Source organism: Achroia grisella, unplaced genomic scaffold, assembly GCF_030625045.1.
Source record: "Achroia grisella isolate CSIRO2021 unplaced genomic scaffold, CSIRO_AGI_Agris_v1 utg567, whole genome shotgun sequence".
Lineage (NCBI taxonomy): Eukaryota > Metazoa > Arthropoda > Insecta > Lepidoptera > Pyralidae > Achroia > Achroia grisella.
This window is the reverse complement of record NW_026712947.1, coordinates 2,793,836-2,820,623: the sequence shown is the minus strand read 5'-3', so window position 1 is coordinate 2,820,623 and position 26,788 is coordinate 2,793,836. Positions and strand designations below refer to the sequence as shown.

Here is a 26,788-nt window from a genome sequence, read left to right as displayed (position 1 = left end):
ACGTATGTGACGCGATCTTGTCAATTCTTGTCAGTATCAAAGTGTATAGTAATTAGTAAAATTATATGCCTAACAGCTATTAAAGTACGGTAAAATTGCGATTTAATATAAAATAATTCATTTTAATGCGCATATTAATAGTATATATGCGCACATTAATATAATATTAGCAGTACTATTGTTAACTAGTTTCTTCTTCTTGTTCTTGACTCAGCTAAAAAAAACCGTATGTTAGGCGTAAGTAATATTTTCGCTATTATTCTTATCCCAATTTATTGTTATTAAATTTTTTTATTATACCTATTTTTTAAGGAGACTTTTTTTGTTTTTAATAAAGAAAATATAACCGTAATAAAAAAAACCAACGAATTAAAAAGAGAAATGTTTTCAATCTAGTTCGTTTCTTTTAGCGCTCTCCGAATAGTTCGTTCACGGACAGATCTTTAGAGATCTATAGATCCATAGAGATTCTATGGGGTGATAAAATAATATTGTAGATTCATGAATACAATACAAGAAAGCAAATACAAGCAGAAACAGTGTAGTAGTCATTTAATCGTATTATAGTAACTTAGTAACATCTATTTAGTTTGTTATGTGCTAGTAATTGTAGAGGGGATAGAAGACAATCGTTGTGTCTGCTCTGTCAATAGAAGTTTTATTCTTTTAAATTGTGATCGAGAATAATGAGCAATTGTATTACATAATTTACAGCTGCAGATTCGTAGGTATAAGTCTTTTAGTCTGTAATATGTAATGCATATTAACAATTAACGGCACCACAATATTAATTAACAGGACTGCAGGGCAAAAAATGATGAATTAAAATTTTGTTCGAAATGCAATTTTGCGTTAGACCATACATTTACAAATACTTTTTTTTCGTGGTTATCCTTTATCACGAATTACACTTTAATACATAATATTGTATTTTTTTTATTGAATTGTTTTCAGTAAAAGGGAGTGTAAGCGGTAATGGCAGTAAATTTAAAACGATTATCTGTCCTTTTGAAGCAATATAAACTTTTCAATTATTCGATGTCACGAAATATTTCAACTACAACTCCAAGAATGGAAAATGTTCTTGAAAATTTACAAGATAACCCTTATTATAATAAGTATGCAGATCGAATAGCAGCTTTACAGAAAACATCTCCAGAAGAATTTTTACAGAGACTAGAAGAACAACAGAAAAATAAAAAGGGAGAGTCGAAAAAAAAGTTTGCTCCTATCGATACCAGGTTTGTGGGTACCTGCACACTATGTTATTAGTTATCTATTTGAATGCCAAGCTCTACCCACAGACAAATCACATGTGGATGATACAAGACTGATGCTGTTCTGAATGCTTGTCTAATTATATTATTTAAAATTAACTGCTTGTAATGATAATTAATGTGGTTTATAAACAGTAGCTATTTCTAGTTAGAAATTCCCCATGACTTTTTGTGCTGAATAGCACAAGTTATCTGATACATTATTACCATTGGGTGGGTTTCCAGGCTGCCATTTCAATTAAACAAATGATATAGTGGTAATTATAACTCAAAACTAAATCATTATTCAATACATTTCCATTCACCCCTTCTGTGTCCAGTTTTCCCCTGAATTTGATAATATTTAAAGTAGGTATGTGAATAACAATTTCTATTAAATAGAAATAAAATGGCAAATATTTTGAACTTGTTTTAATTAAATTAACAGATGAGTATTGTAACTTTTGTTTTCAGTCAATATTCTTCAGTATTGAAACCAAAAGATGCTCTCCAGTCTGATGTTGCCAACGAGGATAAAAAACTTAGTGATATATTCAAAATAGATTTAGTGCAGGATAAAGAAGCATCAGAAATACAAGCTATTTGGGAGGTGTATCATAAAAATCGGGAAGTAATATCGGCAACAGTCCCTAAGAATGTGTATGTTGTGATGCAAGAAAATATGAAGAAATATCCCACTTTTCTATTCCCTTTGCCACGCTCACAGGGCTATGAGTTTATCATGTGCCAGAACTATGGAAGTACAGTACACTTCACACCACTGCTAGCATATCAGGTAGGATAAAATAAACAAGTCCTCTTTTTATTGTAATTCTTTGAAATTAATACTAAATGTCAATACAATTTGAGTAGTGCCTGGGATTGGATGAAATAAGCATTACTAGTGAAATTGTGATACCACTCAGTGAAACTAAGTGGGTTTTGTCATTATAATCCAGTAATTAGTGCCATAGTCACTTAAAATATATATAATATATAAAATATTTGACAGCCTCTGTGGTCCAACGGTTAGCACACCACTTTACTTCCGATGGTTGCAGGTTCAATTCCTCTCACAGTGTAAACATATAACAAGCTCTGCTTACCGTGGTACTAGATGGCGCCGTGTTAATTGTCCAGTTGTATCGCAGGCTGCAGCCTGCACTTTCACTCTGTATGTTAGTGTGACACATTAGTCCTCAGCAATATAAAAAAATTAAAGGTATCATGGATAGCATAGTGGATTTTGTTATGCAAAAGGAAAGTTCATTAAGAGGCCTGTCAACGTGTTTGCTGTTACATGTTGTATAGAAACAGTTTTTTTAAGGTACATAAAGAGAATGCCCCCGAGTGTCTCACCATGGTGCACTATACAGAATTTATTGAGAAAGGAATTATACTTATGAGAGGTGAATATGATAAGGTCAGTATACTTGTTGAGTTGTATTATGTTTATTACATGTTTAAGTGTTCCATATAATGGAAAGTTGATCTAATTAAATAATAACAATTGTTTTACCACATTGGTGGCAATCAAGCCTACAACCCAACTGATGGTAAATAGTTACTGTAGCCTATGGACGCATGAAACCCCAGGGTTGTCACATGCGCATTTCCTACCCTTAAGAAACCTTAAGGGGTTGGTGTAATATTTTTTTCTCTTCCATTCATTAACCAACCTTAGTATACTCTTCTTGAAAACTTTAGTGAATAGTTCATTCCAAATTCCAATCTGTGTGTGTGCGGGAGGAATCTCCCCTGAAACTAAGGGACTCAATATTATTAGTGAGATAAAATAATCAACAATTGCCATGGCACGTCCTTAACTAAGTAACTAGCTGTAATCTGCGGCGCTAGAGTAAAGTGCTAGGGCTAGAGACCGCTGTATATATTATATTTTATACATATCACTAATTACTTTGTGTGCTTTGTTTCAGAATGTGTTGACTGGAAAAGAAGCACAATGTTTGGCAAATCAGTTTCAAATGTACTACAGTGGCAAAGACCAAAATAAGCTGCAACTCTTGGCAAATTTTACTGATCATCCTGACACGTTCAAGCACATGGACCTTATATCGCAGCTAGAAAGTATAACTCTTGTATAAATAGTGTTGGTGAATAGAAAAGAATATTTAAAATGTTACTAATTTGAGAATTAAAAATATTGTAATTGTTTGTATGAGTTTAAAGTATTATTAGATGAATTAAAATGGTCCCGACCACACACAGTACGTGTCTTACACTACTACTTAGTCCCAAACTCGCAGCAAGGTAAGGTAAGGGCTTGGTGAAGTGGCGCCTTTGTCCCACCCTGACATTCGTTCGGATGTTCTTATCACTTTTGCCAGAATACAATTTGATTGTTTCGCTTTATTTTTTCGGAAAACTGTAATGCCGTTTGCCGTAGCTAGCCATTACAGCTTCAGCGTACAATAGGGGACGAGTGCAGATGACACTAACCCATGGTAGGACTTCTGGAGCGGCTTAAGGCTAAATCCTTGTCCCGACGGATACAGGAACGAATTTCCAAACAAACTTTCATCCTCTATTTTATTTTATCCACATAAGGGTTTTACCCCTTTTTTACAAACTTTGAATGTCATATTTATTTATATTTAAGCAACAGCCTATAACATAAGATTCAAGCTTTAAAAATTAATAAGTCCATACAACCTTTCATATCTTCTTTATATCCCTTACAACACTTTTTTCGCATTATTATTGGCGTACCTCTCTCTCACCTGTTTCGGCCACCAATGAGCTTACTGTGTAAGATATGTTTCAGTCGAAAGAAAATTGAGAAATAGAACACTTTGTAGAAAAAGTCAAGTTCCGTTGAAATAGGATCTTGTAATCAGGTACCAAATCTAATTACGATTAATAATTTACATGGATTATTAATATGATGATGTAATTTTTTAAACATTTCTTTTAAAACTCTGGGCTAACAATACTCACTCCTTGAGAGAAACAAGTTACTCTAATTAAGAAAATATATTTATTTAGTTTTAAGGGTACGTATCACCAATACGATATACAGTAATGTACAATGTGTCATGCTTTAATACAATATTATCGGTCTTCAAAATAACCATTCTTCTTTACATAGTATAAAATGAAGTCGCTTCCGATGTCTTTTAAACTATACGCAACAGATTTTAATGCATGTACACTCGTGCGGAGCCAGAGCTGGTAGCCAGTATATTTATATGTATACAGATACTGATTCAACTCGTGCTTAAACTACAATGGTTAGAAATTTAAAATTTTGCCAGTTTATGAATTATAGGATAACAAATTCAGTATACTTAGTGGTATGGAGAACCGCCAATTTTAAAGTTAGTACTATACAATTTCTTATACAAGCATCTGAGAATGTTTGTAAACAAGCTTTATAGAAATAAATAAAATTGTAATTAGGAGTTTTTGAAAATCAATGTTTGTGAAATAGATAGCTAACTTCGGAAGAAAAGGGGCACCACTTTATACATGACGACCTCGGTGGTCTAGCGGTCTAGCATACCGCTTTACGACCGATGGTCGCGGGTTCGATTCCTCGCACGGCACAAACATTTGTAATCATGAGTATGATTGTTTGTATCGGTCTGGGTATTTTCTATGTATAATATGTATGTATTTACGAAAAAGAAACAATTATCTATGTATTTGTATCAGTTGTCTAGGACCCATAACACAAGCTTTAGCTAGCTTAACTTGGGTCTAGATGGCGCTGTGTGAATTGTCCTGAGATTATTATTATTATTATTACATTACTAATAATTTTAAAAAAGCTTGAAACATAGGCAGCAGACGCGATTTGCAATATCAATCCAAGATTCTATCAATGTAAGGAAAGACTGTTGGGAATTTCATTTCAAACTAATGCGTAAAATAAATAAAAATATAACTAAACTGTTACATTGTACAATGTATTTGTAAAACATTTACAATTACACACGCAAGTAAGTAGGTAGGTTATCAGTTTAACTTGTGTGGAAAAAAGTTGTAGTCGGGAGTAGTATGCAGCACAGACTTTGTCTGTACACCCGATGCGAAAGGACTGGAGGGTGAATTCGGTACTTCAATAGTAGTGGAATCTGACATTCGGAATTTAGTGAGTACATTTTGCCGCCGCATATTACCATATGTTAAATACTCAATAGGATTTTCAACTAGAGTGTTTCTCGCTTTATAAGATACTTTACTGTACTCAATATTACTTATTCTCTCTTCACAAAAGCCATATTCCCATTTGTTTATAGAATGTTTGTACAAACTTCGACAGTAAGATTTTGTGCTTGCCATGACATCTTCTTCAAAAAGGCGTGGTGCATTATTTCGCAGATAAATAGAAATATCTTTCATAATTTTTTCATAAAGATCGTAATAATTATTGCGTATACTTCCGGGAGAAAAACATACTTCTGTTGAAGTAGTAGTATCATCAAACGTTTCTTCATCCATATTAACTTCAAGAGGATTGAATAAAATATTGTTTTCAGGGGAATTATCTTCAATGATTTTTTCTATACCTATTTCTCCTCGTTTGTTGCATGGCACAAAAGTTTTATTTAGTATATTATTTACAGATACATTAGTAATGTCGTTATCAAATGTTGTTGCGTAAGTCACTTCTGGACTACATTTTTGAGTGATTCTGGTAATACAATTACTTTGATTTTTCCGACTACTGGATTCAGATTGTATATTAAATCTAGTAACAGGGTTTGAACGAATAATATTTGGAAATATAGATAATGAAAAGCGAGAGAACATAATTTTATTCCCAATCTGTACTGTTGAAACTGTTTTATTTGAAGTTGTAAGGCAATGTTGTGATCTTTTTCTTAATTCATCAAGGCATTTACGAGTTTTTCGTTTCTTGCGTTTTGATAAGTTTAACATCGTTTCAATATATTTAAAAAGAATATTACTATATTTATAGTCAGTTATTTTATCTCAGAGACAAATTTGAAATTACCCACAGATCAGAAATTGCCTAAGTGGCCAGGGTTTTGCAAATCTTAAATAGTGTTGTGCTCTATCGGATATAAGTATTAATTACCAATTATTATAAATGACTCAAAAATATGGGTAGGTGTTTATTTAACATATTAACACAAAATTAATAAAATATAGAATATTGTTGCTTTAACTGATTGCAAGAATGAGTCGCTTAATTCAGAAATAAAGTAATAAATACTATATGTATGAACCGCATAAAAATGTATTTTTGTGTTGTCGAATTCTTAAAATTAAACTATTAAATTAATCGGCTAAAATAGAAAAGTACGATTCAACAAATACGGTATCGCACCTGCGGTTCCTTATGGTAATATTATTTAAAAATTTGACATTTATATCTCTGAATTTAGTCTTAAACACATAATATAGATTTAAAACTATTTATATGTACTTGCTTCCTATTTAGAATATAAAAGTTTTTAATCGTCGCCATTGTTGAGCATAAGCAAGCAATTAATGTAAATGAAAAAAATAAGGATTTTATTTTAATAATAACAAAATTAAAACTGCTCCAGCTATACGATCAATGTGTAAGTAACTCGATTTTATTCGATCTGCCAAGTACTTACGACTTCCAAAAACAAGGTAGCAATCGATACTTCAGAACAACATAAATTAATATACATATGTATATGTTTTTGCTTTACTGGAAATTGTGAACCAACTTTCAATGTATGAATGTAATCACTAGGTATACGTAGCCACCTACATAGGTGACAATGGTGTTAACAGGAAGTGAGCAAGTAATCACTATGTCCCCAAATGTTATGTAATGAAAGTTGGTTTCCAAACCTATATAATATTTATATCATTTGCTAAGGACTTTAGTAGAAAAAAGTATGCTGCATAAATTATTTCTCCAATGATTCAATGGCTACAATATCTCCAACACAATACACATCATAACTGCTGCAGCTTTCTTATCTTAAAATCGGGGTGAATTTTGTGAAAAAAAAAGTGACATATGACTTTGAGTGAATGTCTAGTCCTATCCATACTGACAATTGTCAAACATGAAACCAAAATACATTCAGATTACATTATAGTTTAATTTTAATTTTAATAAATTAACATTCACAAAATAATCGTAATATTTAGAGATGAATACACGTTTATTAAGTATTTTATAGTGTCGCTTAAATGTTGTATTAATGTACTAAAGGTGAGACTGCAGTGCCTGATAATATTTATTACTTGTGTGTGTTGGACAGAACTATCTGTACACTCAATTAAATTAGATGGTAATCACACATTTATCAGTCCAAAACTCTCCTTTCCCCAGTGTAGTATCGGTCGTCCCTTACCTAAGTATCCTTCCATGCTAACATTCTGTCAATCAATTAAATTTAAAATATATAAAGTGCTAATTCTTAGTAGGTCTTACGTGTATGAATTTTATTCTTTTATTGACGACCTCGTTGGTCTTGCGGTCTAGCACACCGCTTTACGACCGATGGTCGCGGGTTCGATTCTTCGCACGGCACAAACATTTGTATTAGTATGATTGTGTATTAGTATGATTGTTTGTATCTGTCTGGGTGTTTTCTATGTATAATGTGTATTTATTTACAAAAAAAAATATCTATGTGTGTATATGTATCAGTTATCTACTACCCATAACACAAGTTTTAGCTAGTTTAACTTGAGTCTAGATGGCACTGTGTGAATTGTCCTGAGATTGATTATATATATAGGATTGTCTTAAAGGTCCGGAGTTAAAATCTGGTCAACATCAAAAACTTAGTGTTAATTTATATTTATGAACGACTTCCGGCGATGAAAACACCGATATGAAGAAACAAAATAAACAGAGAAAATAAAATAAAAAGAAATGTGAATCGGTATAGTGAACCACTAGTTAAGAGTAACCTATTCAACTGCATAAAACTCAACATACTGTTCTTAGTTTATCTTACACACACACACACAGTAACTTACAAGATGTTATCAGTGTTCTAAAAAGGATATATAAATATTTAATTAAAATTCAAAATCTGGCCTGAGTTATAAAAAAATATTCTACAACATGAAATTAAATTGATCGCAAAATTTATCAAAATTTGTTCAGTAGATAAAGGATATAGAGCTGTCACATAATCAATAATAAATTAATTGGAGGATTTTTATTTTCACTTAAAACAAAAACAATTTTACGTGATTTTTATAGAATTTTAAATTGCTACAAATCGAATAAAATTATTGGCCTCGGTGTACGTCATATATGCGGCACCTCATATAATCAGTTTGGCACCATGTAGGTGCGCGTTTGGGAGCGAAGCATGGCGAATGGTCTGCGTGTGGGTGTGGGAGCGGGCGGCGCGCGGTGACCGGTCTGAGCCGCGAGGTCGCATGGCGGAGCTCGAGCCCGGCGGCGGCGGCGGCGGCGGCGGCCAGCCCGACGCCGTGCTGCTGGCGCCCCTCACCGAGGACACCTTCCTGCACAACCTGCACGTGCGCTATAAACGCGACGTTATATATGTACGTCACACTTTGTTCTACTAGTTAACCTGCGAACCACCATAAACTAGGAATAGTTCGTGAGTTTATTTGCATAGTCATGATTGAGTGTGGGCTTAATAATGGAGTTTGTGCTTCTTGGATGCAAATGCTGTTTGTGCTAAATATGCTAAATTTTATGATGATCGGTTACACCTTTAGTATAACTTATTCCTTTATAATATTAAATATCTTTTAGTCTTACTGTATTGATAAGAAATACTCTTTCCTATGAAAGACATGTGATAATACATTCTGGCTGTGATGCACCATGTGTTTTGAATATAGAAATAGGACTAATCTTTCTTCAAATGAACTCAGTACATGGACTTTTGAATAGTCATATTTTTGGAATGAAGACACAAATTGATATATAATATTGATTACTAGCTACTCGCCCCGGCTTCGCACGGGTGTACATGTATTATATATATAAACTTGAATATTCTTGAATTGAATTCAATCACTCTGTCTATAAAAAAACCGCTTCAAAATCCGTTGTGTAGTTTTAAAGATTTTAGCCTGCATAGGGACAGACAGTGATGGAGACTTTGTTTTATACTATAGGTAATAATGATTTAGAGATGGTTATGTTTTATCTTATTGTTAGCGGATTCTACAATATAGTCACTGAGGCGTCGCATAGAACTGCCGACAATAAGAATTGTGTGGTCGCGCCGTACGCGCTGTGTGTGTGAGCGTGTGCGGCGGGGTGGCGGTAGTGAGTGGGGGGCGTGTGCCTGCAGACGTACGTGGGCAACGCGCTGGTGTCGGTGAACCCGTGCCGGCCGCTGCCGCTGTACTCGGCGGAGCTGGTGCGGGCGTACCTCGCGCGCCCGCCCTACCAGCTGCCGCCGCACCTGTCAGTACCGCACCGACGCTACACGCTGCGTTTTAGCTAACTATACATTTCTATATTCTTTTTCTACAAAACCGCTTATGGCTTTAAAATGACGGTAACGTGAGTCGTGGTGTTGCAGAAGTTTATACATTAGCCTTACGGTTCACGAGTATTTTTTTATCACCGTGAACTAGCTACTCGCCCCGACTTCGCACGGGTGTACATGTACTATTATATATATAAACCTTCCTCTTGAATCACTCTATCTATTAAAAAAAACCGCTTCAAAATCCGTTCCGTAGTTGTAAAGATTTAAGCATACATAGGGACGGACAGACAGCGACAGCGACTTCGTTTTGTACTATGTGATGATAACATTTCTAAAATAAAAGAAGTGTATGTTGTTCTTCATAACATTAACTATCTGTAAAAAAAGGTATTTAATACAAAATGGAAATAGGTATAAAACTACTGCTAATTTCTAAATTACGCCTTTGTGTTAATATTATACGTTGGTGGTATAATTTGTGATCATAATATTTCAGGTACGCTATCACGGCCACCGCTTACCGCTGGGTTCGAGACAGGAATGAGAGTCAGTGCATCGTAATAACAGGTAATGCTTCCAACATCCAATGACAACAAAACTAATACTTAGTATGTGTTACAACCATAACTATAGTGTACCGCACGTCACAGTACTGCCATCACTATTGTGCACAGCTTCACATCTATATAATAATAGTTGTTCCCGCGACTTCGCCCGCGTGGAATTTAACTTTATTTTTCTAAAATAATAGTAGCTTAAGTCTCCTTATTATATTAGCTACCTGCCAAAAAAAGTCCCGTCAAAATGGGTCCAGCCATTTTAAAGATAAGCCGGAACAAACAGACAGACAAAAATTGTAAAAAATGTTGTACATACCGTATTTATATTCATATGCATGTAGTAAAAAACGGTTATTTCAATATTACAAACAGACACTCCAATTTTATTTATATGTATAGATAGAGTTGCCAACCGTCCTGTTTTCCCAGAACATGTCCCAGTTCTGGAGGTGTCCTGGGAAGTCCTGAATAGTTATGTGTCATCGTCTTGGGTTTTTTAAACATGCGCCCCTCTTTATTACTGATTTTCAACAGTATAATTGTATCAAATACTTTTTATTAATAACCTGATTATATTAATTACTTGAATAATACTGCATATTAATATAACTATTGCAACACTATCACTGCGTTCTGTTTTAAACTGGATTGTCCTGGTTTTTTTACTTTCAATCCTGTTTTTTTTTAATTTGGTCTTGGCAACGCTAATATGATGCCCAAACATAACATTTTTCCTCCAGTCCACACAAGCAACATGTAGGCTACACTGAAGCAGCGTGTACTCACATTAACAATGAATCTATTTGGCTAGTAGTTCGATACTTATAGTTATCGTGTGTGCGCAGGCGAGAGCGGCGCGGGCAAGACGGAGGCGGCGCGCGTGTGCCTGCAGTGCGCGGTGCTGGCGGGCCCCGGGGGCCCCGCGGGCGGGGCGGGCCCCGGGGGCCCCGGTGGCGGCGGGGGCCCCGCCGACGCGGAGGAGGGCGCGGGCGCGGCGCTGGCGGCGGCGGGCACGCTGCTGGAGGCGTTCGGCAACGCCGCCACCGCCCGCAACCACAACGCCAGCAGATTCGTAAGTCACCGCCCCCACACGCACTCACCGCGCACCGTACCACTAATACATTCATTATGTTTTTGGGTTACAATTCATTTGCTCTAGTATCATAGAGCAAAAATATTGTGACCCAAAAACACAGGGCGAATTTAAATGCAGACTGACAATCTGCATTTGACTTTAAATCGTTAGCTACATATACTGAATTTGCATTCGTAGACTTTAAATTTTATCAACGTTTTTATATTACAGGGGAAATTGTTAGATATAGAGCTCGACTTCAAAGGAGATCCAGTCGGGGGCCACATAACGCATTGTGAGTACCCGCTTACATAATATAGTTTAGTTAAACAATAAATTAAATCATCGTGACATATTTTTACAACCCACTAGTAAACCTGTATGTATATGAATGGGTAATATTATTAAGTATTTGATAATAGTTCAAATTTCATATTTCATTACCTATATAATGTGACGTCACGATATTTGCTCTCCCTTTTCATACAATCTTCCCCTCAACGTGTTACGTAACTTATTACGGCTGGATTATACTCTGGGCATATAGACTCAGTACTCATATTACTAAATAAATCTTTTTCAAAACAAATATGTTTTTGTGCACGCAGACCTCCTGGAAAAGGTAATGTAACAGTTTACTGTATGCTTAGAGGCTATGAGCATTCTTTAATCGGGTTATATACATGCCACCTTATACGGAGCGCAACGTGAACAACGGTCACTAGACGTGTGTGTTTGTCTTTATTAAATGTTTAATAATAATAATCTTAGGACACTTCACACAGTGCCTTCTAAACCCAAGTTAAGCTAGCTAAAGTTTCTGTTATGGGCACTAGACAACTAATACAAATGCATAAGTTATTTTTTTCGTAAAGACATACATATTGTACATAGAAAACACCCAGACCGATACAAACAATCATACTCATGAATACAAATGTTCGTACCGTGCGAGGTATCGAACCCGCGACCATCGGAACTCTGGACCACCGAGGCCGTCGTCTTGTGTACATAATCCCAAAATTTATGGGTTTAAATGGTAGGATTTGTATTTCATACAAATCGCTAGTTTGTAATATAATATAATAGAGTGGTTGTTGTGTAGGAGCGTGCGTGCGGCGCGGCGGCGGGCGAGCGTAACTTCCACGTGTTCTACCAGCTGCTGGCCGGCGCGGACGTCTCGCTGCTCAGTGAGTACACGCCCCCACACCACACACCACACTACAGATTACCAGACTACCTATTACACCACACGATTCCACGCACGTTCAGGAGCGCACGCAACACTAAGTGATCGCATTAGACGATTTTTTTTTCACTCCTCCACGCGTGTTTGCTCGTGTGCGACTTTATACTACCGAGGCACATTTAAGATTTATCAATAATTCTATAATTATGTCCGACATTTTGTAGTGATAATTCTTTATTAAGAAGGCGCGAAAGTACATCAGAATGAAAAACGCTAGAAGACATGAGAAAGCACAGCCTGGCAGCGTTCACGTTCACATTTACATGCGTAAAAGAGCGTACGTGTACAGGTGACTATTATACAGCAGTTGAAATGGAAAGCGAGCTGTGCTAGATCTCACACCCTCACCTTGTCGGGAGCCATAGTGTTACTACTCAGGATATGCTATTATTGATCAATTCACGCAGTTAGCGGTGGGCTCGCTCTCTTCCACGTCATATTCATATATACTGATAGAAGTCCCTGACCATCCTTTGTAGATATAGAATTTTCATTGAAATAATTGTACTATTTCAAAATTTTAACGTGGATCTGGCGAGTGATTTGTAACGCGTGTGCCCGTGGTCGCAGAGAGACTGAAGCTGCAGCGGTCGTGGGAGCAGTACCGCGTGCTGCGGGGCGCGGGGGCGGCGGCGGCGGGGGTGGCGGGGGCGGGGGGCGCGTCCCCGCGGCGGGCCCCGCCCCCCGCCGCGCCCGCCGCGCCGCCCGCGCCCCCGCCCGGCCCGCGCGCGCCCCACGCTGACACGGACCACTTCGCCTTCACCAAGGTGACCACACCACATTACGTTAATCCACCCACAGATTTATTAATTTAATTTTTTAAACGACGCTTACTCGTTTGATCGCCGCCGTCTTCTTGCCTCGTATAAATCGGGACTTCGACAATGTGAAGTCTTCAAATACGAATAGAGAGGATATCAGGTCGAGTATCAAAAATCTTTACTCCGAACGTCTAAGAAGTTGTCGTCTCCGAAATAATCATTTTTGTAAGCCACCCTAATGGCAAACGAGCGTGCGACAAATCTGATGATAAACGTTTTAACGTAACCGTATAGACGCCTGAAACACCAGGGATTAAGAAACCTTAATATAGCCTTCTCAAAAATTCCATGCTGGAATCTTTTGGAAAAATCTCGGCATGTAGTGTATACCATAGTCTCACAACACAAATCAAATTTATGTGGGAGGAAGCTCCTCTAAAACAGCACTGTCCGACACAAAAACGTACCTGTGAGCAACAATTCTTCAGAACACAATCCATTGTATATTAATATATTCATTTGAGCACACAAAACCAAGAGAAGTCTCACTTCAAACTGATGTAACTGGTTCTCTACCGCTAAAAGATCTATATCATCGACAACGCTCGTATCACGTTTCTGAACAGGTCAAAAGATAAAATATCTTTTGATGGTCCCATATTTTACAAAGCGTGTACAATACGAGACTGTAGCTGTGCGTACGTGTGTATTCGGCCGTGTATACATGAATGCGTGCGTGTTTGCGTGCGTGCGTGCGTGCGTGCGTGCATGCATGCGTGCTTACGTGCGTGTAGCGTTGAGTGTTGTGCGGCGTACGACAGGCGGCGATGGCGACGCTGGGCTTCAGCGGCGCGGATTGCGGCGCGATGCTGCGCGTGCTGGCCTTCTTGCTGAAGCTGGGCAACGTGCAGTTCGAGCCGCAGCACAACATCGACGGCTCCATCGGCGCGCGCCTGCACCAGCCCTACGGTGCGTGTGGTCACACCTCCTTTACCTATAATTAAAAGGTTATTAAGTCAGAGAAGTCCATTAAAAGGTTTGTTGATAGGGATTTAATTATTATATATTTGTTTTAAAATTAGTTTTATCTATTTCGAATTGCAATGCCTTTTATATGTACAACTCTGCCGATAGGCGTCTTAGTGTTTGAATGGATTGAAACAGAACTGCGTTTGATTTAATACAGGAAAGGGCGAGTTTTTATCTATTTTGTTCTAAAATGTAGTCCAAATATTTTGTAATATATTCTACTTGTAATTGAACCTATAACATACATTGGTCCTAAAAATATATTTTTATATTCGTCAGATTTAATATTACAAAGACACTTCAGATTTATTTACAAATTCTAAACAATTTGCTTCGTAGTCAGATGTCAGCCATCTTGTAATGTTAATTATTTAATAAAAAACGCGTGAAAACACGCGGGATTATGTAAGCGTACTGCGCGCGTGACCTTTCTCGTTCTCTGTGTATACCTTTACGTATACTCTTGCGTGAAAGGGCGAAAACGTATACGAATAAAACTAACGGCACTGTGGCCGGCGCTGCAGAACTGACGGAGGCGTGCTCGCTGGTGGGCGTGGAGGCGGGCGCGCTGGCCGCCGCGCTGCACGCCGCCCCCGCGCCCCGCCCCGCACCCGACGGACCGGCCACCACCGCGGACACCGCCACCCTCGCAGGTACCGACCCCCCCTTAAATTTAATTGTAAAGGACTGATGTCAACTGACGGAGGCGTGCTCGCTGGTGGGCGTGGAGGCGGGCGCGCTGGCCGCCGCGCTGCACGCCGCCCCCGCGCCCCGCCCCGCACCCGACGGACCGGCCACCACCGCGGACACCGCCACCCTCGCAGGTGTGTTCGGCCGTGTATACGACCCCCCCCGGACTGATGTCAACTGACGGAGGCGTGCTCGCTGGTGGGCGTGGAGGCGGGCGCGCTGGCCGCCGCGCTGCACGCCGCCCCCGCGCCCCGCCCCGCACCCGACGGACCGGCCACCACCGCGGACACCGCCACCCTCGCAGGTACCGACCCCCCCCGGACTGATGTCAACTGACGGAGGCGTGCTCGCTGGTGGGCGTGGAGGCGGGCGCGCTGGCCGCCGCGCTGCACGCCGCCCCCGCGCCCCGCCCCGCACCCGACGGACCGGCCACCACCGCGGACACCGCCACCCTCGCAGGTACCCACCCCCCCCCGGACTGATGTCAACTGACGGAGGCGTGCTCGCTGGTGGGCGTGGAGGCGGGCGCGCTGGCCGCCGCGCTGCACGCCGCCCCCGCGCCCCGCCCCGCACCCGACGGACCGGCCACCACCGCGGACACCGCCACCCTCGCAGGTACCGACCCCCCCCCCGGACTGATGTCAACTGACGGAGGCGTGCTCGCTGGTGGGCGTGGAGGCGGGCGCGCTGGCCGCCGCGCTGCACGCCGCCCCCGCGCCCCGCCCCGCACCCGACGGACCGGCCACCACCGCGGACACCGCCACCCTCGCAGGTACCGACCCCCCCCCGGACTGATGTCAACTGACGGAGGCGTGCTCGCTGGTGGGCGTGGAGGCGGGCGCGCTGGCCGCCGCGCTGCACGCCGCCCCCGCGCCCCGCCCCGCACCCGACGGACCGGCCACCACCGCGGACACCGCCACCCTCGCAGGTACCGACCCCCCCGGACTGATGTCAACTGACGGAGGCGTGCTCGCTGGTGGGCGTGGAGGCGGGCGCGCTGGCCGCCGCGCTGCACGCCGCCCCCGCGCCCCGCCCCGCACCCGACGGACCGGCCACCACCGCGGACACCGCCACCCTCGCAGGTACCGACCCCCCCCCGGACTGATGTCAACTGACGGAGGCGTGCTCGCTGGTGGGCGCGGAGGCGGGCGCCTAATAACATATAGCAATAATCAATTGGCGGAACCTTTTTTTTTCAGTAAACCGTAACGAATATCACCAAACCAATTTAAAAAAAGTTGTTTCTTTCCGTATTGCACTGTACATAACGCAATGTTTTCCATTTATATTTTAGCGTCAGCGTAATGTTTCTCTTACTCACTAGTAAAAGAAAGGAGGCCACTGCCTCCTGGATGACATCAATCCTCGTTACACATTATACACAAAGTACACTTTAGTTATGTATGTACTACTATGCAAATATAATATAATTGTTGATATTTAGATTCGGAGAGTGGATGCGAGCGCGATTGGGAGGAGGCGGAGGAGGAGTCGGGCGCGGAGGCGGAGGAGGAGGAGGAGGAGAGCTGCGTGGAGTGGGCGACGGCGCTGCGGGACCGGCTGCTGTGCGCCGTGTACTCGCGCCTCTTCACCTGGCTCATCAACGCCGTCAACGACAAGATCAAGGTCCGTCCCTCCGTCTACTACACGCCGTGCACACTACATGTCCAATAATATTAAGACCTCGTATTTCCTAGCTAAACACTTAGGGTCCAGCTTAGAAGTTATTTATCCTGTGTTTCGATACTAATTTATTGACGTCAGGTTGCCGTTGTTATACATTTATCACCTTTGGCGCTTTGAAATTTGAGGAGTCTTTTTATAGCACGAGGACCAACGAGCTTGAGGCAACACCTACGAAATTACAGGAGAATTGCCGGCAACAAACTGATTTTACCTAAATGTCGTTTGGCTAAAGTTAGTAATTCGTTTTATGGCAATTGCGTAAGGTTTTACTTAAGGATGAAATTAGGGAATAGATTCAGTTGAGGTTCCGTACGACGAGGCGCGTCGACATGTGAATGACGATAGCATTTACCGCCACAATTACATTTTCTTTATCAACTACAAAAACGTATTTGCCCGCGTCGCTTGATCTCTCTCAAACGAGGATAATGTCACCAAAAATCACTGAATCGTCACGATGTTATCAATTTGGTGAAACGGATATCAAAGTGTTTGTGCGTCATCGAAGTTCCAATGAAAGGATTGAAAGTTTAAAAGCGACGGTGTGTGGGCGTGCGCAGCCGGCGGAGGCGGGCAAGCGGTGCACGCTGGGCATCCTGGACGTGTACGGGTTCGAGTCGCTGGCGTACAACGGGCTGGAGCGGCTGCTGGTGAACTACGCGGCGGAGCGCGTGCAGGCCGCCGTCACCGCCGCCACGCTGCGCCGCGAGCAGGAGGAGTACGCGCGCGAGGGCCTGCCCTGGCAGCCGCTGCCCTACCACGACCACGAGCTGCAGGCCGAGCTGCTGGACGCGGTGAGTGCGCCCCCGCCCCCGCCCCCCGGCCGGGCGCCCCCCGCCCCCCCCCCCCCCCCCCCCCCCCCCCCCCCCCCTCGCTCACCCCGCTGACCCCGCGCCGTGTGCAGGGCCCGGACAGCGTGCTGGGCGCGCTGCGGGAGTGCACGTCGCGGCGCGCGGCCGACGCGGCCTTCCTGCAGCGGCTGCAGCGGCGGCGACACCCGAGGCTGCACGTCGTGCCCCCGGACCACTTCCAGTAACTATGACGCCCCGCCAGTATATGGGACACAGTTACCTAGAAATAATAATTGTATTTAATAATGTCTAGTAAGACAAATCCAATGTTGTGTACTAAGCACTACCGTGTCTAAACTGTGTCGCCCCACCTTACATTTTCCTATTGTCATTTAGTATATAAGATCAATAGTCTATTATCATCATCTATAATATACATCGTCTCGACTAACAACCCCGTATTATTAACTCGCAACAGTGAATATAAAAGTTTGCATCGTTCGAGGATTCAACCCGCGACCGTCAGATATAAACCGGCGGTCTTCATAAATCTATTGATTCACATATTTCCCTACTTTAAATAGTCATGCGGTACATACATACTTGCTCACCGGAACATTTGATTTAAAACTATTCGACGACTTAGAATCTCAGGGCGTCCTATGAGATACGACACCCAATCTTAATCGCTGCCATGTTCCGAGATAGTTTACATGTGGGTCTCGGATGGACTCTGAATGGATCCGTCTGCCATGCACGAGGTTTTACATGTGGGTCTTGGATGGACTCTGAATGGATCCGTCTGCCATGCACGAGGGTCCGTCATTCCCAGTAGACAACAGTGAACCGTTTCCACGAAGGATCGTGCACTTCGGCGGGCCGGTGACGTACTGCGCGCGCGGCGTGGTGCGACACAACGCGGACGCGGTGTGCGCGCGCGCGGCGGCGGCGCTGGGCGCGGCGCGCGAGCCGCTGCTGCGGGCGCTGTTCGCGGGCGCGGCGGGCGCGGCGGGCGCGGGCGCGGCGGGGGCGGGCCGCGGCTCCCCGCGCCGCCCCGCCGCGCTCGCGTGCCGCCAGCGCGCGCTGGTGGCGGCGCTGGTGCGGCGGCTGCCGGCCGCGCCGCGCCTCGTGCGCTGCCTGCGCGCCGACCCGCAGCTGCGGCCGCATCGCTTCGACGCGCCGCTGCTGCGCCACCAGCTGCGCTCGCAGGGCATCCTCGACATGGCGCTGCTGCGCCGCGCCGGCTGGTGCGAGGCCATGTGCGCGCGCGCGCTGCTGGCGCGGTACGGGCTGCTGCGGCCCGCGCGCGCGCCCCCCGCCGCCCCCGCGCCCGCGCTCGCCCGCGACGACCCCGTGCGCGCCGCCCGTGCGCTGCTGCGTCCGCTGCCCATACCCAGCGCCGAGTTCGCGTACGGCCGCACCAAGGTGTTCATCCGGAGCCCGCGCACGGTCAGTACTGCACCGGTCGATGTTTCGCGGAGCGTTTCGCCACTCGAACGGAACTAGTGGTGTATAGATAACATATGGAACGGTCCAGGTGTGGGAGCTGGAGGCGCTGCGGGCGGCGCGCGTGGAGCGGCTGGTGGTGGTGCTGCAGCGCGCGTGGCGGGCGTACTGTGCGCGACGCAGGCTTCGACTACGGCACCGTGCGCAACGAGTCATCGCGCGTGCCTGGCGTGCATATCGGGTCAGTTCGCTCACGATTTGTTTATAATAGTTAAAATATAGGTGGGAAAAACTGTATACTTGTATTTGAAAAGATGCTATGTTTTAATCGATATTTAATTGTTTTCGATGTGTCTCGGTGCAGGCTACGCGCGAGTTGCCCGAGCGGCAAGCACTGCAGCGGCAATTACAGGTGAGTTCTTTGCAACAGTTGCTTTTACACGGCACGTTCTTTTACGCTACAAAGCAATTATGTATCCAAATGGTAATTTAATATTACATAGACGCAAATTAGAGTCAGTTAGGAGTGGGTCGTGTACGGTGGCAGGCGCGGCGGCGCGTGTGGTCGCTGGGCGGCGGCGCGGCGGCGTGGGCGGGCGGCGTGGCGTGGCGCGCGTGGTGCCGGTGGGCGCGGCGCCGCTACCTGCGCGAGCTGTGGCGGCGGCTGCCGGCGCGGCACCTGTCGCCGGCGTGCGGCGCGTGGCCGGCGTGCCCGGCGCCGCGCCTGCTGGGCCGCACGGACGCGCTGCTGCGGCGGCTGCACCACCGCTGGCGCTGCCGCCTGTACCGCGCCGCCTTCGACCAGACGGCGCGCAACCGCATGCGCGAGAAGGTGACGGCCAGCGTGCTGTTCCGCGAGCGCAAGGCGACGTACGCGCGCAGCGTGGCGCACCCGTTCGTGGGCGACTACGTGCGGCTGCGCGCGTCGGGCGCGTGGCGGCGCGGGCCGGGCGCGGCCGGCGACCGGTACGTGGTGTTCGCGGACGTGGTCGGCAAGGTGGCGCGGTCCAGCGGGCGCGTGGCGCGCTGCCTGGCGGTGGTGTCGACGGCGGCGCTGCTGCTGCTGGACGCGCGCACGCTGCGCCTCAAGCGCCGCGTGCCCGCGCCCGCCGTGCACCGCCTGTCGCTGTCGCCGCTCGCCGACGACGTGCTGGTGGTGCACGTGCGCGCGCCGCCCGCGCTCGACTCCTCCGCCGAGGACCTGTCGCACTGCGCCGCCAGGGACGCGCCCGACGCGCCCGACGCGCCCGACGCGCCCGGCTGCCTCTTCGGGGTGAGCTCCCGCCTAGTCGGCGGTAGTATATATATGTCGAAAGTAAAGCAAATAATGAGAAGATATTTTATATATTATATAAATTATTTCTTTCAATCATAACCTAGATCCGCATTACATCTAAACAACAAACCGTTCTGCTTTGCAATTACATTTTACATTTCCTAAAAAAAACATGCGAACCGGTTATACACTAGGAAGCGGAAAATCCTGCATAATAGAAAAGTTAACATAATCTGATCATAGGAAATATGAAAAGTTACAATAATAGTACCGATTTGGAAGTTCGTGGGAACCGAATGTTCAATCTGCAAAATTATTCCAATGTTTATAGAGAGGACCATTGTCACTTATGAGAAAGTCTGAACAGACTTTGAGATCATATTTCTATTGATATGAATCCTATCGATCGTAAATCGTATCGTCTGTAATCTCTTTACGTATTTAATCTATACATATAAATAAAATTGGAGTGTTTGTAATATTGAAATAACCGTTTTTTACAACATACATATGAATATAAATACGATACATACACTAAAATAACGTTTTTTACAATTATTGTCTGTCTGTTTGTTCTTCCTTTCTAAAATGGCTGGACCGATTATGACGGGACTTTTTTTTGGCAAGTAGCTAATGTAATAAGAATTAGCTTCTTTTATTGTAGAAAAATACAGTTCAACTCCACTCAGCCGAAGTCGGGGTACAGCTAGTTAACTATAATTGAGTTAGGGTTAAGTTGTTTGGTGTCATGTCCAGGGTGAGGGCGCGCGGCGTCGTCGCGGGGACGTGATGATGCGGACGTGCCACGTGCTGGAGCTGGCCACCAAGCTGTTCCTGGTGGTGCAGAACGCTGTGGGCGCGCCGCCGCACGTCAACATCGCCTCCGAGTGAGTCCCTGTCCATACCACCGCTACCACTCGCATCTCTTTCTCTCTCTACATTATATCATAATCATAGCAAAATGAAACGTACGCTCTCGTTTGTCATTGTCTGTTAGATAGATTGATTTGAGAAGAATTACTAAATGGAAAGGTCCACGACTCTATCACTAATTCTGACTTCAATAAAGAACAAACTTTATAATATGTAACGCATACACTGAAACGAGGTTCTGGTCATTTGTGTGGGAGTGAGCTGTTAACTGTGCGTGGTGCAGGTTCGAGGCCAACTTCGGCCAGCAGGCGGTGACGGTGGCATTCCACGTGGTCAGCGGGGACGTGTCCGGCGCCGACGCGCGCCTGCTGCGGCGCGGCAGCCGCATGGACGTGCTGCTCTGATGGCTGCCGGCGCCCCGTCCGCCCCTGTCCGGCCCCCTCCGCTCCTGTCCGCGCCCTCCCGCCCCTGTCCGGCCCCGTCCGCTCCTGTCCGACCGCGGCCACCTCATCCTCGCGGCGGCCGGCCGCCCGGGACGTCCGCCTGCCGACCGGACGACGCCGTTGTCTCGTTTGATCGAAGTATTAATTATTGAACGTTGAATTGTTATAAGTATAAAATATGATTACCTCGACAGGGGAGCGAGACCTCGACGCTGTCATTTGTTGACGCCAGCGGACCTCTAGTTATATTTTACCAGATAATTATATAATTAAGCATTCGATTATAATATCAGACCGCCAAATTGCGATTATCCAAAGTCCAAAGCGAAGTAGTTATAAGAGAGAATTACTATTACAGAGTGCATTATGAAAATAGTATCTTTAACGATTATTATTATTATAAAATCAGTTATGCCGTAAACGAACGAGATGGATATATCTGATGTTAATGTTAAAATCGAAAATTTTTACACGTTATATGTATAGTACATTGACATGAGAATTATAGTTGTTGTGGGCGGTCGGTCTCAGTCCACAATCCTCGTATACCAACGACTGTTCTGTGACTGAAACTGACTCGACACCGAGACGTTTGCGACTCGTGCACTGCGTGTTCAGTCGTGTCTAGCATACGAGTGTGATCAGTGCGGGTAATTTTTAAGTACTCACCAAATAGTGTAAGCGATGAAAGTCGGTCGACGAGTCTCAATAATATAATATTAAGTTTAGCAATAGAGTTGCACGTGCGATCTGTTGCACTGTAGTCGGCCACGAGCCCCGGGTGCCGAGGGAGTGTGCCGCGACAGTACCGAGGCGACCAGGCGGCGCGGCCCGCTCCCTCCGCCGCCGCGGCTCACGAGGCCGGGCCCTCTTATGATAGCTAGTATTTAATAAGTACCCACCTTATCTAGTAAGCGATATAAGTAATTACACACAGCCGTACGTACGGTCTAGAACCTTAGAGTGAAGTGAGTTTGGCCGCGTGCTGACCGACGGCGGGTGACGTGCCTGCGACATCATGTGTCGATCGTGAATATGATGGTGTTCGTGATACTTATAGATGTAATAATATCAAATATTGTTATTGTTTTATACGTCGGTCCGGTCGTCGCATCGTTGGATGCGTATTGGACTGTTACAGAACTAATTTACCGTTAACTTAACTTCCTCTCCTGCTATTTAGAGATACATCCGCGTACATACTCGTACGTACCCACGTTACTAGTTTGCTACATTTGTGTAACTTTTATTTATATGTAAATTTGAGCGTATTTGACCGCGATCTCACATGTGGATGTGATCACGCACTTGCCTTACTTCCGATTGTGGTAGCTATTGCGAGTACGTGCTACTTTATATACTGTAGTATTGTAAGTTCGGACTTATATTTTTAAGTTATGCGTCGAATAAATAGAACACAAGTAAAACTAAGTTGCGTTAACTTATACGACACTTACGGCAACAAAAGAGTACCCGACAGAGTATGGTTGTGTGTACGAGTAGACAGGTACGGTCCCCTCTGATTAGCACGTAGCCGTGAGAATTAATATTCTCACAGGGAAATTGCATTCAATATTGTGTACAGCATTAAAACAAATTATTATGAACAAAGTTGTCGATAGTGTCTTAACAATTTATATATTAATTTAAATAGAGCTAGGTTTAACTCTCACCGGATATCGGTGTCTCGTCATGCACAGAGTTATAACCATCGACTACAAGTATTACAGATAAACTAGACCAAAGACAATAGTAACACATAGTACAGCTGCACTGTGTGCCTGTAAATTTAAATAACGAAACGTAAGAATTGTAACACATCGTAAGCATATAATAATTGATGACTTTATCCGCGGACATGATTATTTATTTATAAATGCACATGCAATAAAATTACATACAATGAATCAACATTACACACATGGACTCTGTTTAAAGAGTATAGCAATTTTGTAGATGACACATTTCCAAAATTAAAATTAAAATCAAGTCTGTTGTAGTGTCTACTTAGTTTCTACAGTACGTCTGCTAAAAGTTATTTTACTGTATAATAAACTTTTTCGGTCAGTAATTCTTTTGAAGCATTTTTTTTTAAATAATTTTACCTTCATGTTGTATGGTCCGGGATGTTGTTGTATATTAGAATGATTCGGTAATAGGGACTAGCATTAAACATTTCTATTTTAGGTTCTGGGAGGACTCGTCGGCTGTTTAATCTATTATTAGTTTTAAAATTAAAATATGCTATGATTATGTGTGTGTACTCGCACAGTAGTGTAGTGTGTCACGACCACGTCTCACGAAGCCGGTTTTACCTCCACAGAGTACTGTGCAACTGGGGTACAGATATGGAATGCAGTTTCCCGGCACAAATCTTGTAGAACACTTATTCCTTAATTAGTACTTAACCATTTATGATACGATTCTTCCAAATCTTATAGATAGGACGTGTTGATAATAATCATTGTAAAATAACGCGAAACGATATCGCCAACAATCTGAAAGTGCCAAAACTCGAGTATAGTAGTGTGGTGTGAATGCGTGTCAGTTGACTGTTGGCTGCGGTACTTTGTGAATAGTATTGTACTACGTACTCGAGGCCGCCCGGCCGACGGCCACGGTCGGGAGCTCGGCTTGTTGTGTTTAATGCGAGCTCGAGCGGCGGACGGGCCACCGTCGTCACCGTCGCCACCACCGCCACCACCACCACCACCACCACCACCACCACGCTGACCGCACACATCAATAATGTAGTACATCTTATTTGTTTACCACCACCATCTATGTTAGTTAGTTAGGTGGTAATTGATACACTAACACATGAAATTGGCGTTCTGTAAGGGAGTAACCTAAGTCGATTTGCTCCACCTTTCCTTCGAGCCTGCAGCACTGGTGTCACGGCGGAACTCGTAATCGCATTAACGCGATATTTTAAATTTTCCATTTTGTAAACTGAGTGAAGTAAGGGTGCGATTGAAACTGGTTATGTCATGTTAATGTGGCGGTGGCGGCGACATGTCGGGACAGATCAGGGTTGCCACCTTTATTTTTTGCAGTTAAAGTACATTGGTACAATAAGTACAATATTAGTACATAAAGTACAATTTATTTTAATTTATTATTATATTTAAAAACACATTTGTATTGCTTTTTGCAGTTTGTATCAAATTAGTATCTCTACTTAATAATTGCGCAGCATCTTTACAGTCTATATTTAAATTAAAATAAATAATGTCGATTCAGTCAGCACCAAATTTCGTTTAATGATTTTCAAACTCCCAAAGAAACGAAATCATGTGAAATAAAGTATTTTCGTGTACTTTATTATTCACATAAAGTATAAAGTACAATTACCTGAAATAACGTAGAATACTTTATTATAAAGTACTGGTGGCAACCCTAGAACAGTTCCCCGGAGTGGCGGCAGTGGCCCGGCCGCCTCGTCGCTCCGCTCCTTGCAGAGTGTCTATTGCTGTTGTATTCCCTGTTTGTTGTGTGCGACATCTCGGCTGTCGGCCGCCGCACCACACGCCGCACGTGCTCTCATGTGCCTTATATAATCCAATTATATAACGGCTATTACGGAACAGATACAATTTACAAATAGATTTCTTTCCATTTAAGACGAATCCGCCGGTAGAGTTGGTTGTTTTTCATTATATTCTACCCAAAACATTATATTCTCGGGAGTAATATTTAAGATACGTACGAGAGTAAGCCTAAGCGTACACAGAGACGCAGATGTGTGCCCGTGATTGCGGGTCTGCGCCGCCTCGTGCGTCACCTACACTTTGTATTTATTATTAATTTTCATTACAAATCGTACCTTTTATTTTCCAAGTTAGAAGATGAGCTTATTTTTATACAATCGTTCACTGAAATCAACAATTTAATCAATAATATAGTCCGGTCAGTCGTATACGCTGAAATAACATTTGAGTGCGTCGTGAGCCCTTGTCAAAATTACTCGCCTGCGATTGGTGACCGGTGTCGTTTAATCTAACACTACGCTAACGCTTAACTGTTGTATTTTTCTTAAGGTTGATAATGGAATGGTGCACCCGTCTGCACTAACGGGTCACGCTGGCGGGGCACCAGTACAGTATGATAACACAAACATGAGAATAGGCCAGTTAGCCCATTGTGGTAAATCTATCGTGATAAATTTACCACAATGGTCTAACGGACCTATTCTCATGTGTTTCCAGGAGGAACCGCGTGGAAGTCAACCTAACATGGTATATTGCTAGCAATGGGGTTATTGGTCCACATTACTGTTCAATTACTAATCCCCTTCATCCCTAAAGGTGGATTTTGATGTGACGTGACATGTGCGTCATGACGCATCAGAACGGTATCGGCTTAGTAACGTAACGTGCACACTAGTAATGCGTTATTGTTGTGATAGCATCTGTTGTGTCACATCAGAAACGAGTTTGGTTGAATCAGAGCGGTAGGGTGTGGGAACGGCCCGTCATGACACATCAGACAAATGCACATGCGACAGTGAAGTGTTGTGACGCGTCAGAGTTCTATATTTCCTTTTATTACGGCTGTAATGATTTTAAATATCGTCAGTAGACGTCTGAACATGTTATATTAATGAGAATACTAGTAATAACCTCACGACACGACACGTCACGACACATTAGACATTAGTGTATTGTACGTGGCTAGCGTTATTTTGCGTTGCGTTGTGTTGGCTGCGTGTTACGTTCCCGTGTGGTGTGGGTTGCAGTCCGGCCGACAGCCCGGGCATGGATAGACATGCTCAATATGCCGTTTCTGATGATTACGTTGTGTTACCAGTAAACAAGTAAATAAATTATGGGAAATGTTTTATTGTTTTTAATAAAATTTGGAAAAATAATCTGTTTTTATTTATTACTTTACCACTGACCTCCAAATATATTTTTGTAATGTAAATTGTATGCAATAAAGTCTTGTCGCAAATTTTTATTGTAATGTTTTGTTTTATGTGGTGATAATACACACTGCACTTACTTTGTTTGGGCTTGTAAGTGTGATAAACAAACAGCAAATAATAATAATCTCAGGACAATTCACACAGCGCCATCTAGACCCAAGTTAAACTCAACTCACTAAAGCTTGTGCTGGGTACTAGATATTTTTTTTCTTAAATACATACATATTATACATAGAAAACACATATACCGATACAAACAATCGTACTCATGAATACAAATGTTCGTACTGTGCGAGGAATCGAACCCGCGACCAT

The 26,788-nt window shown here is 43.6% G+C and overlaps 3 protein-coding genes across 6 annotated transcripts; 2 read left to right on the top strand and 1 right to left on the bottom strand.

The window, feature by feature from the left end:
- The first annotated feature begins 162 nt into the window (after positions 1 to 162).
- LOC131848690 (ATP synthase mitochondrial F1 complex assembly factor 1) lies at positions 163 to 3,431 on the top strand. 4 transcript variants are annotated; one of them, XM_059198619.1, is made up of 5 exons: positions 163 to 237; positions 955 to 1,241; positions 1,731 to 2,052; positions 2,584 to 2,679; positions 3,194 to 3,431. In XM_059198619.1, exons 2-5 carry the CDS (start codon positions 976 to 978, stop codon positions 3,359 to 3,361), a joined length of 852 nt encoding a protein of 283 aa, XP_059054602.1. In that variant the 5' UTR covers positions 163 to 237; positions 955 to 975; the 3' UTR covers positions 3,362 to 3,431. The 4 variants fall into 4 exon arrangements, with proteins under 4 accessions (XP_059054602.1, XP_059054601.1, XP_059054600.1 ...); XM_059198618.1 differs by lacking the exon at positions 163 to 237 and adding an exon at positions 477 to 724; XM_059198617.1 differs by lacking the exon at positions 163 to 237 and adding an exon at positions 477 to 728.
- A 1,767-nt stretch (positions 3,432 to 5,198) lies between these two features.
- Positions 5,199 to 6,223, bottom strand: LOC131848718 (uncharacterized). The gene has a single exon (XM_059198655.1). It carries the CDS (start codon positions 6,159 to 6,161, stop codon positions 5,235 to 5,237), a length of 927 nt encoding a protein of 308 aa, XP_059054638.1. The 5' UTR covers positions 6,162 to 6,223; the 3' UTR covers positions 5,199 to 5,234.
- Positions 6,224 to 8,544: 2,321 nt separating this feature from the next.
- On the top strand, positions 8,545 to 23,412 carry LOC131848692 (unconventional myosin-Ia-like). Its single transcript, XM_059198622.1, has 19 exons — positions 8,545 to 8,759; positions 9,524 to 9,639; positions 10,164 to 10,234; positions 11,073 to 11,299; positions 11,534 to 11,597; positions 11,911 to 11,924; positions 12,408 to 12,492; positions 13,122 to 13,318; positions 14,134 to 14,281; positions 14,866 to 14,963; positions 16,484 to 16,657; positions 17,278 to 17,511; positions 17,622 to 17,749; positions 18,369 to 18,957; positions 19,046 to 19,195; positions 19,319 to 19,401; positions 19,471 to 20,227; positions 20,987 to 21,117; positions 21,387 to 23,412. Exons 1-19 carry the CDS (start codon positions 8,568 to 8,570, stop codon positions 21,505 to 21,507), a joined length of 3,579 nt encoding a protein of 1,192 aa, XP_059054605.1. The 5' UTR covers positions 8,545 to 8,567; the 3' UTR covers positions 21,508 to 23,412.
- Positions 23,413 to 26,788: the final 3,376 nt, after the last annotated feature.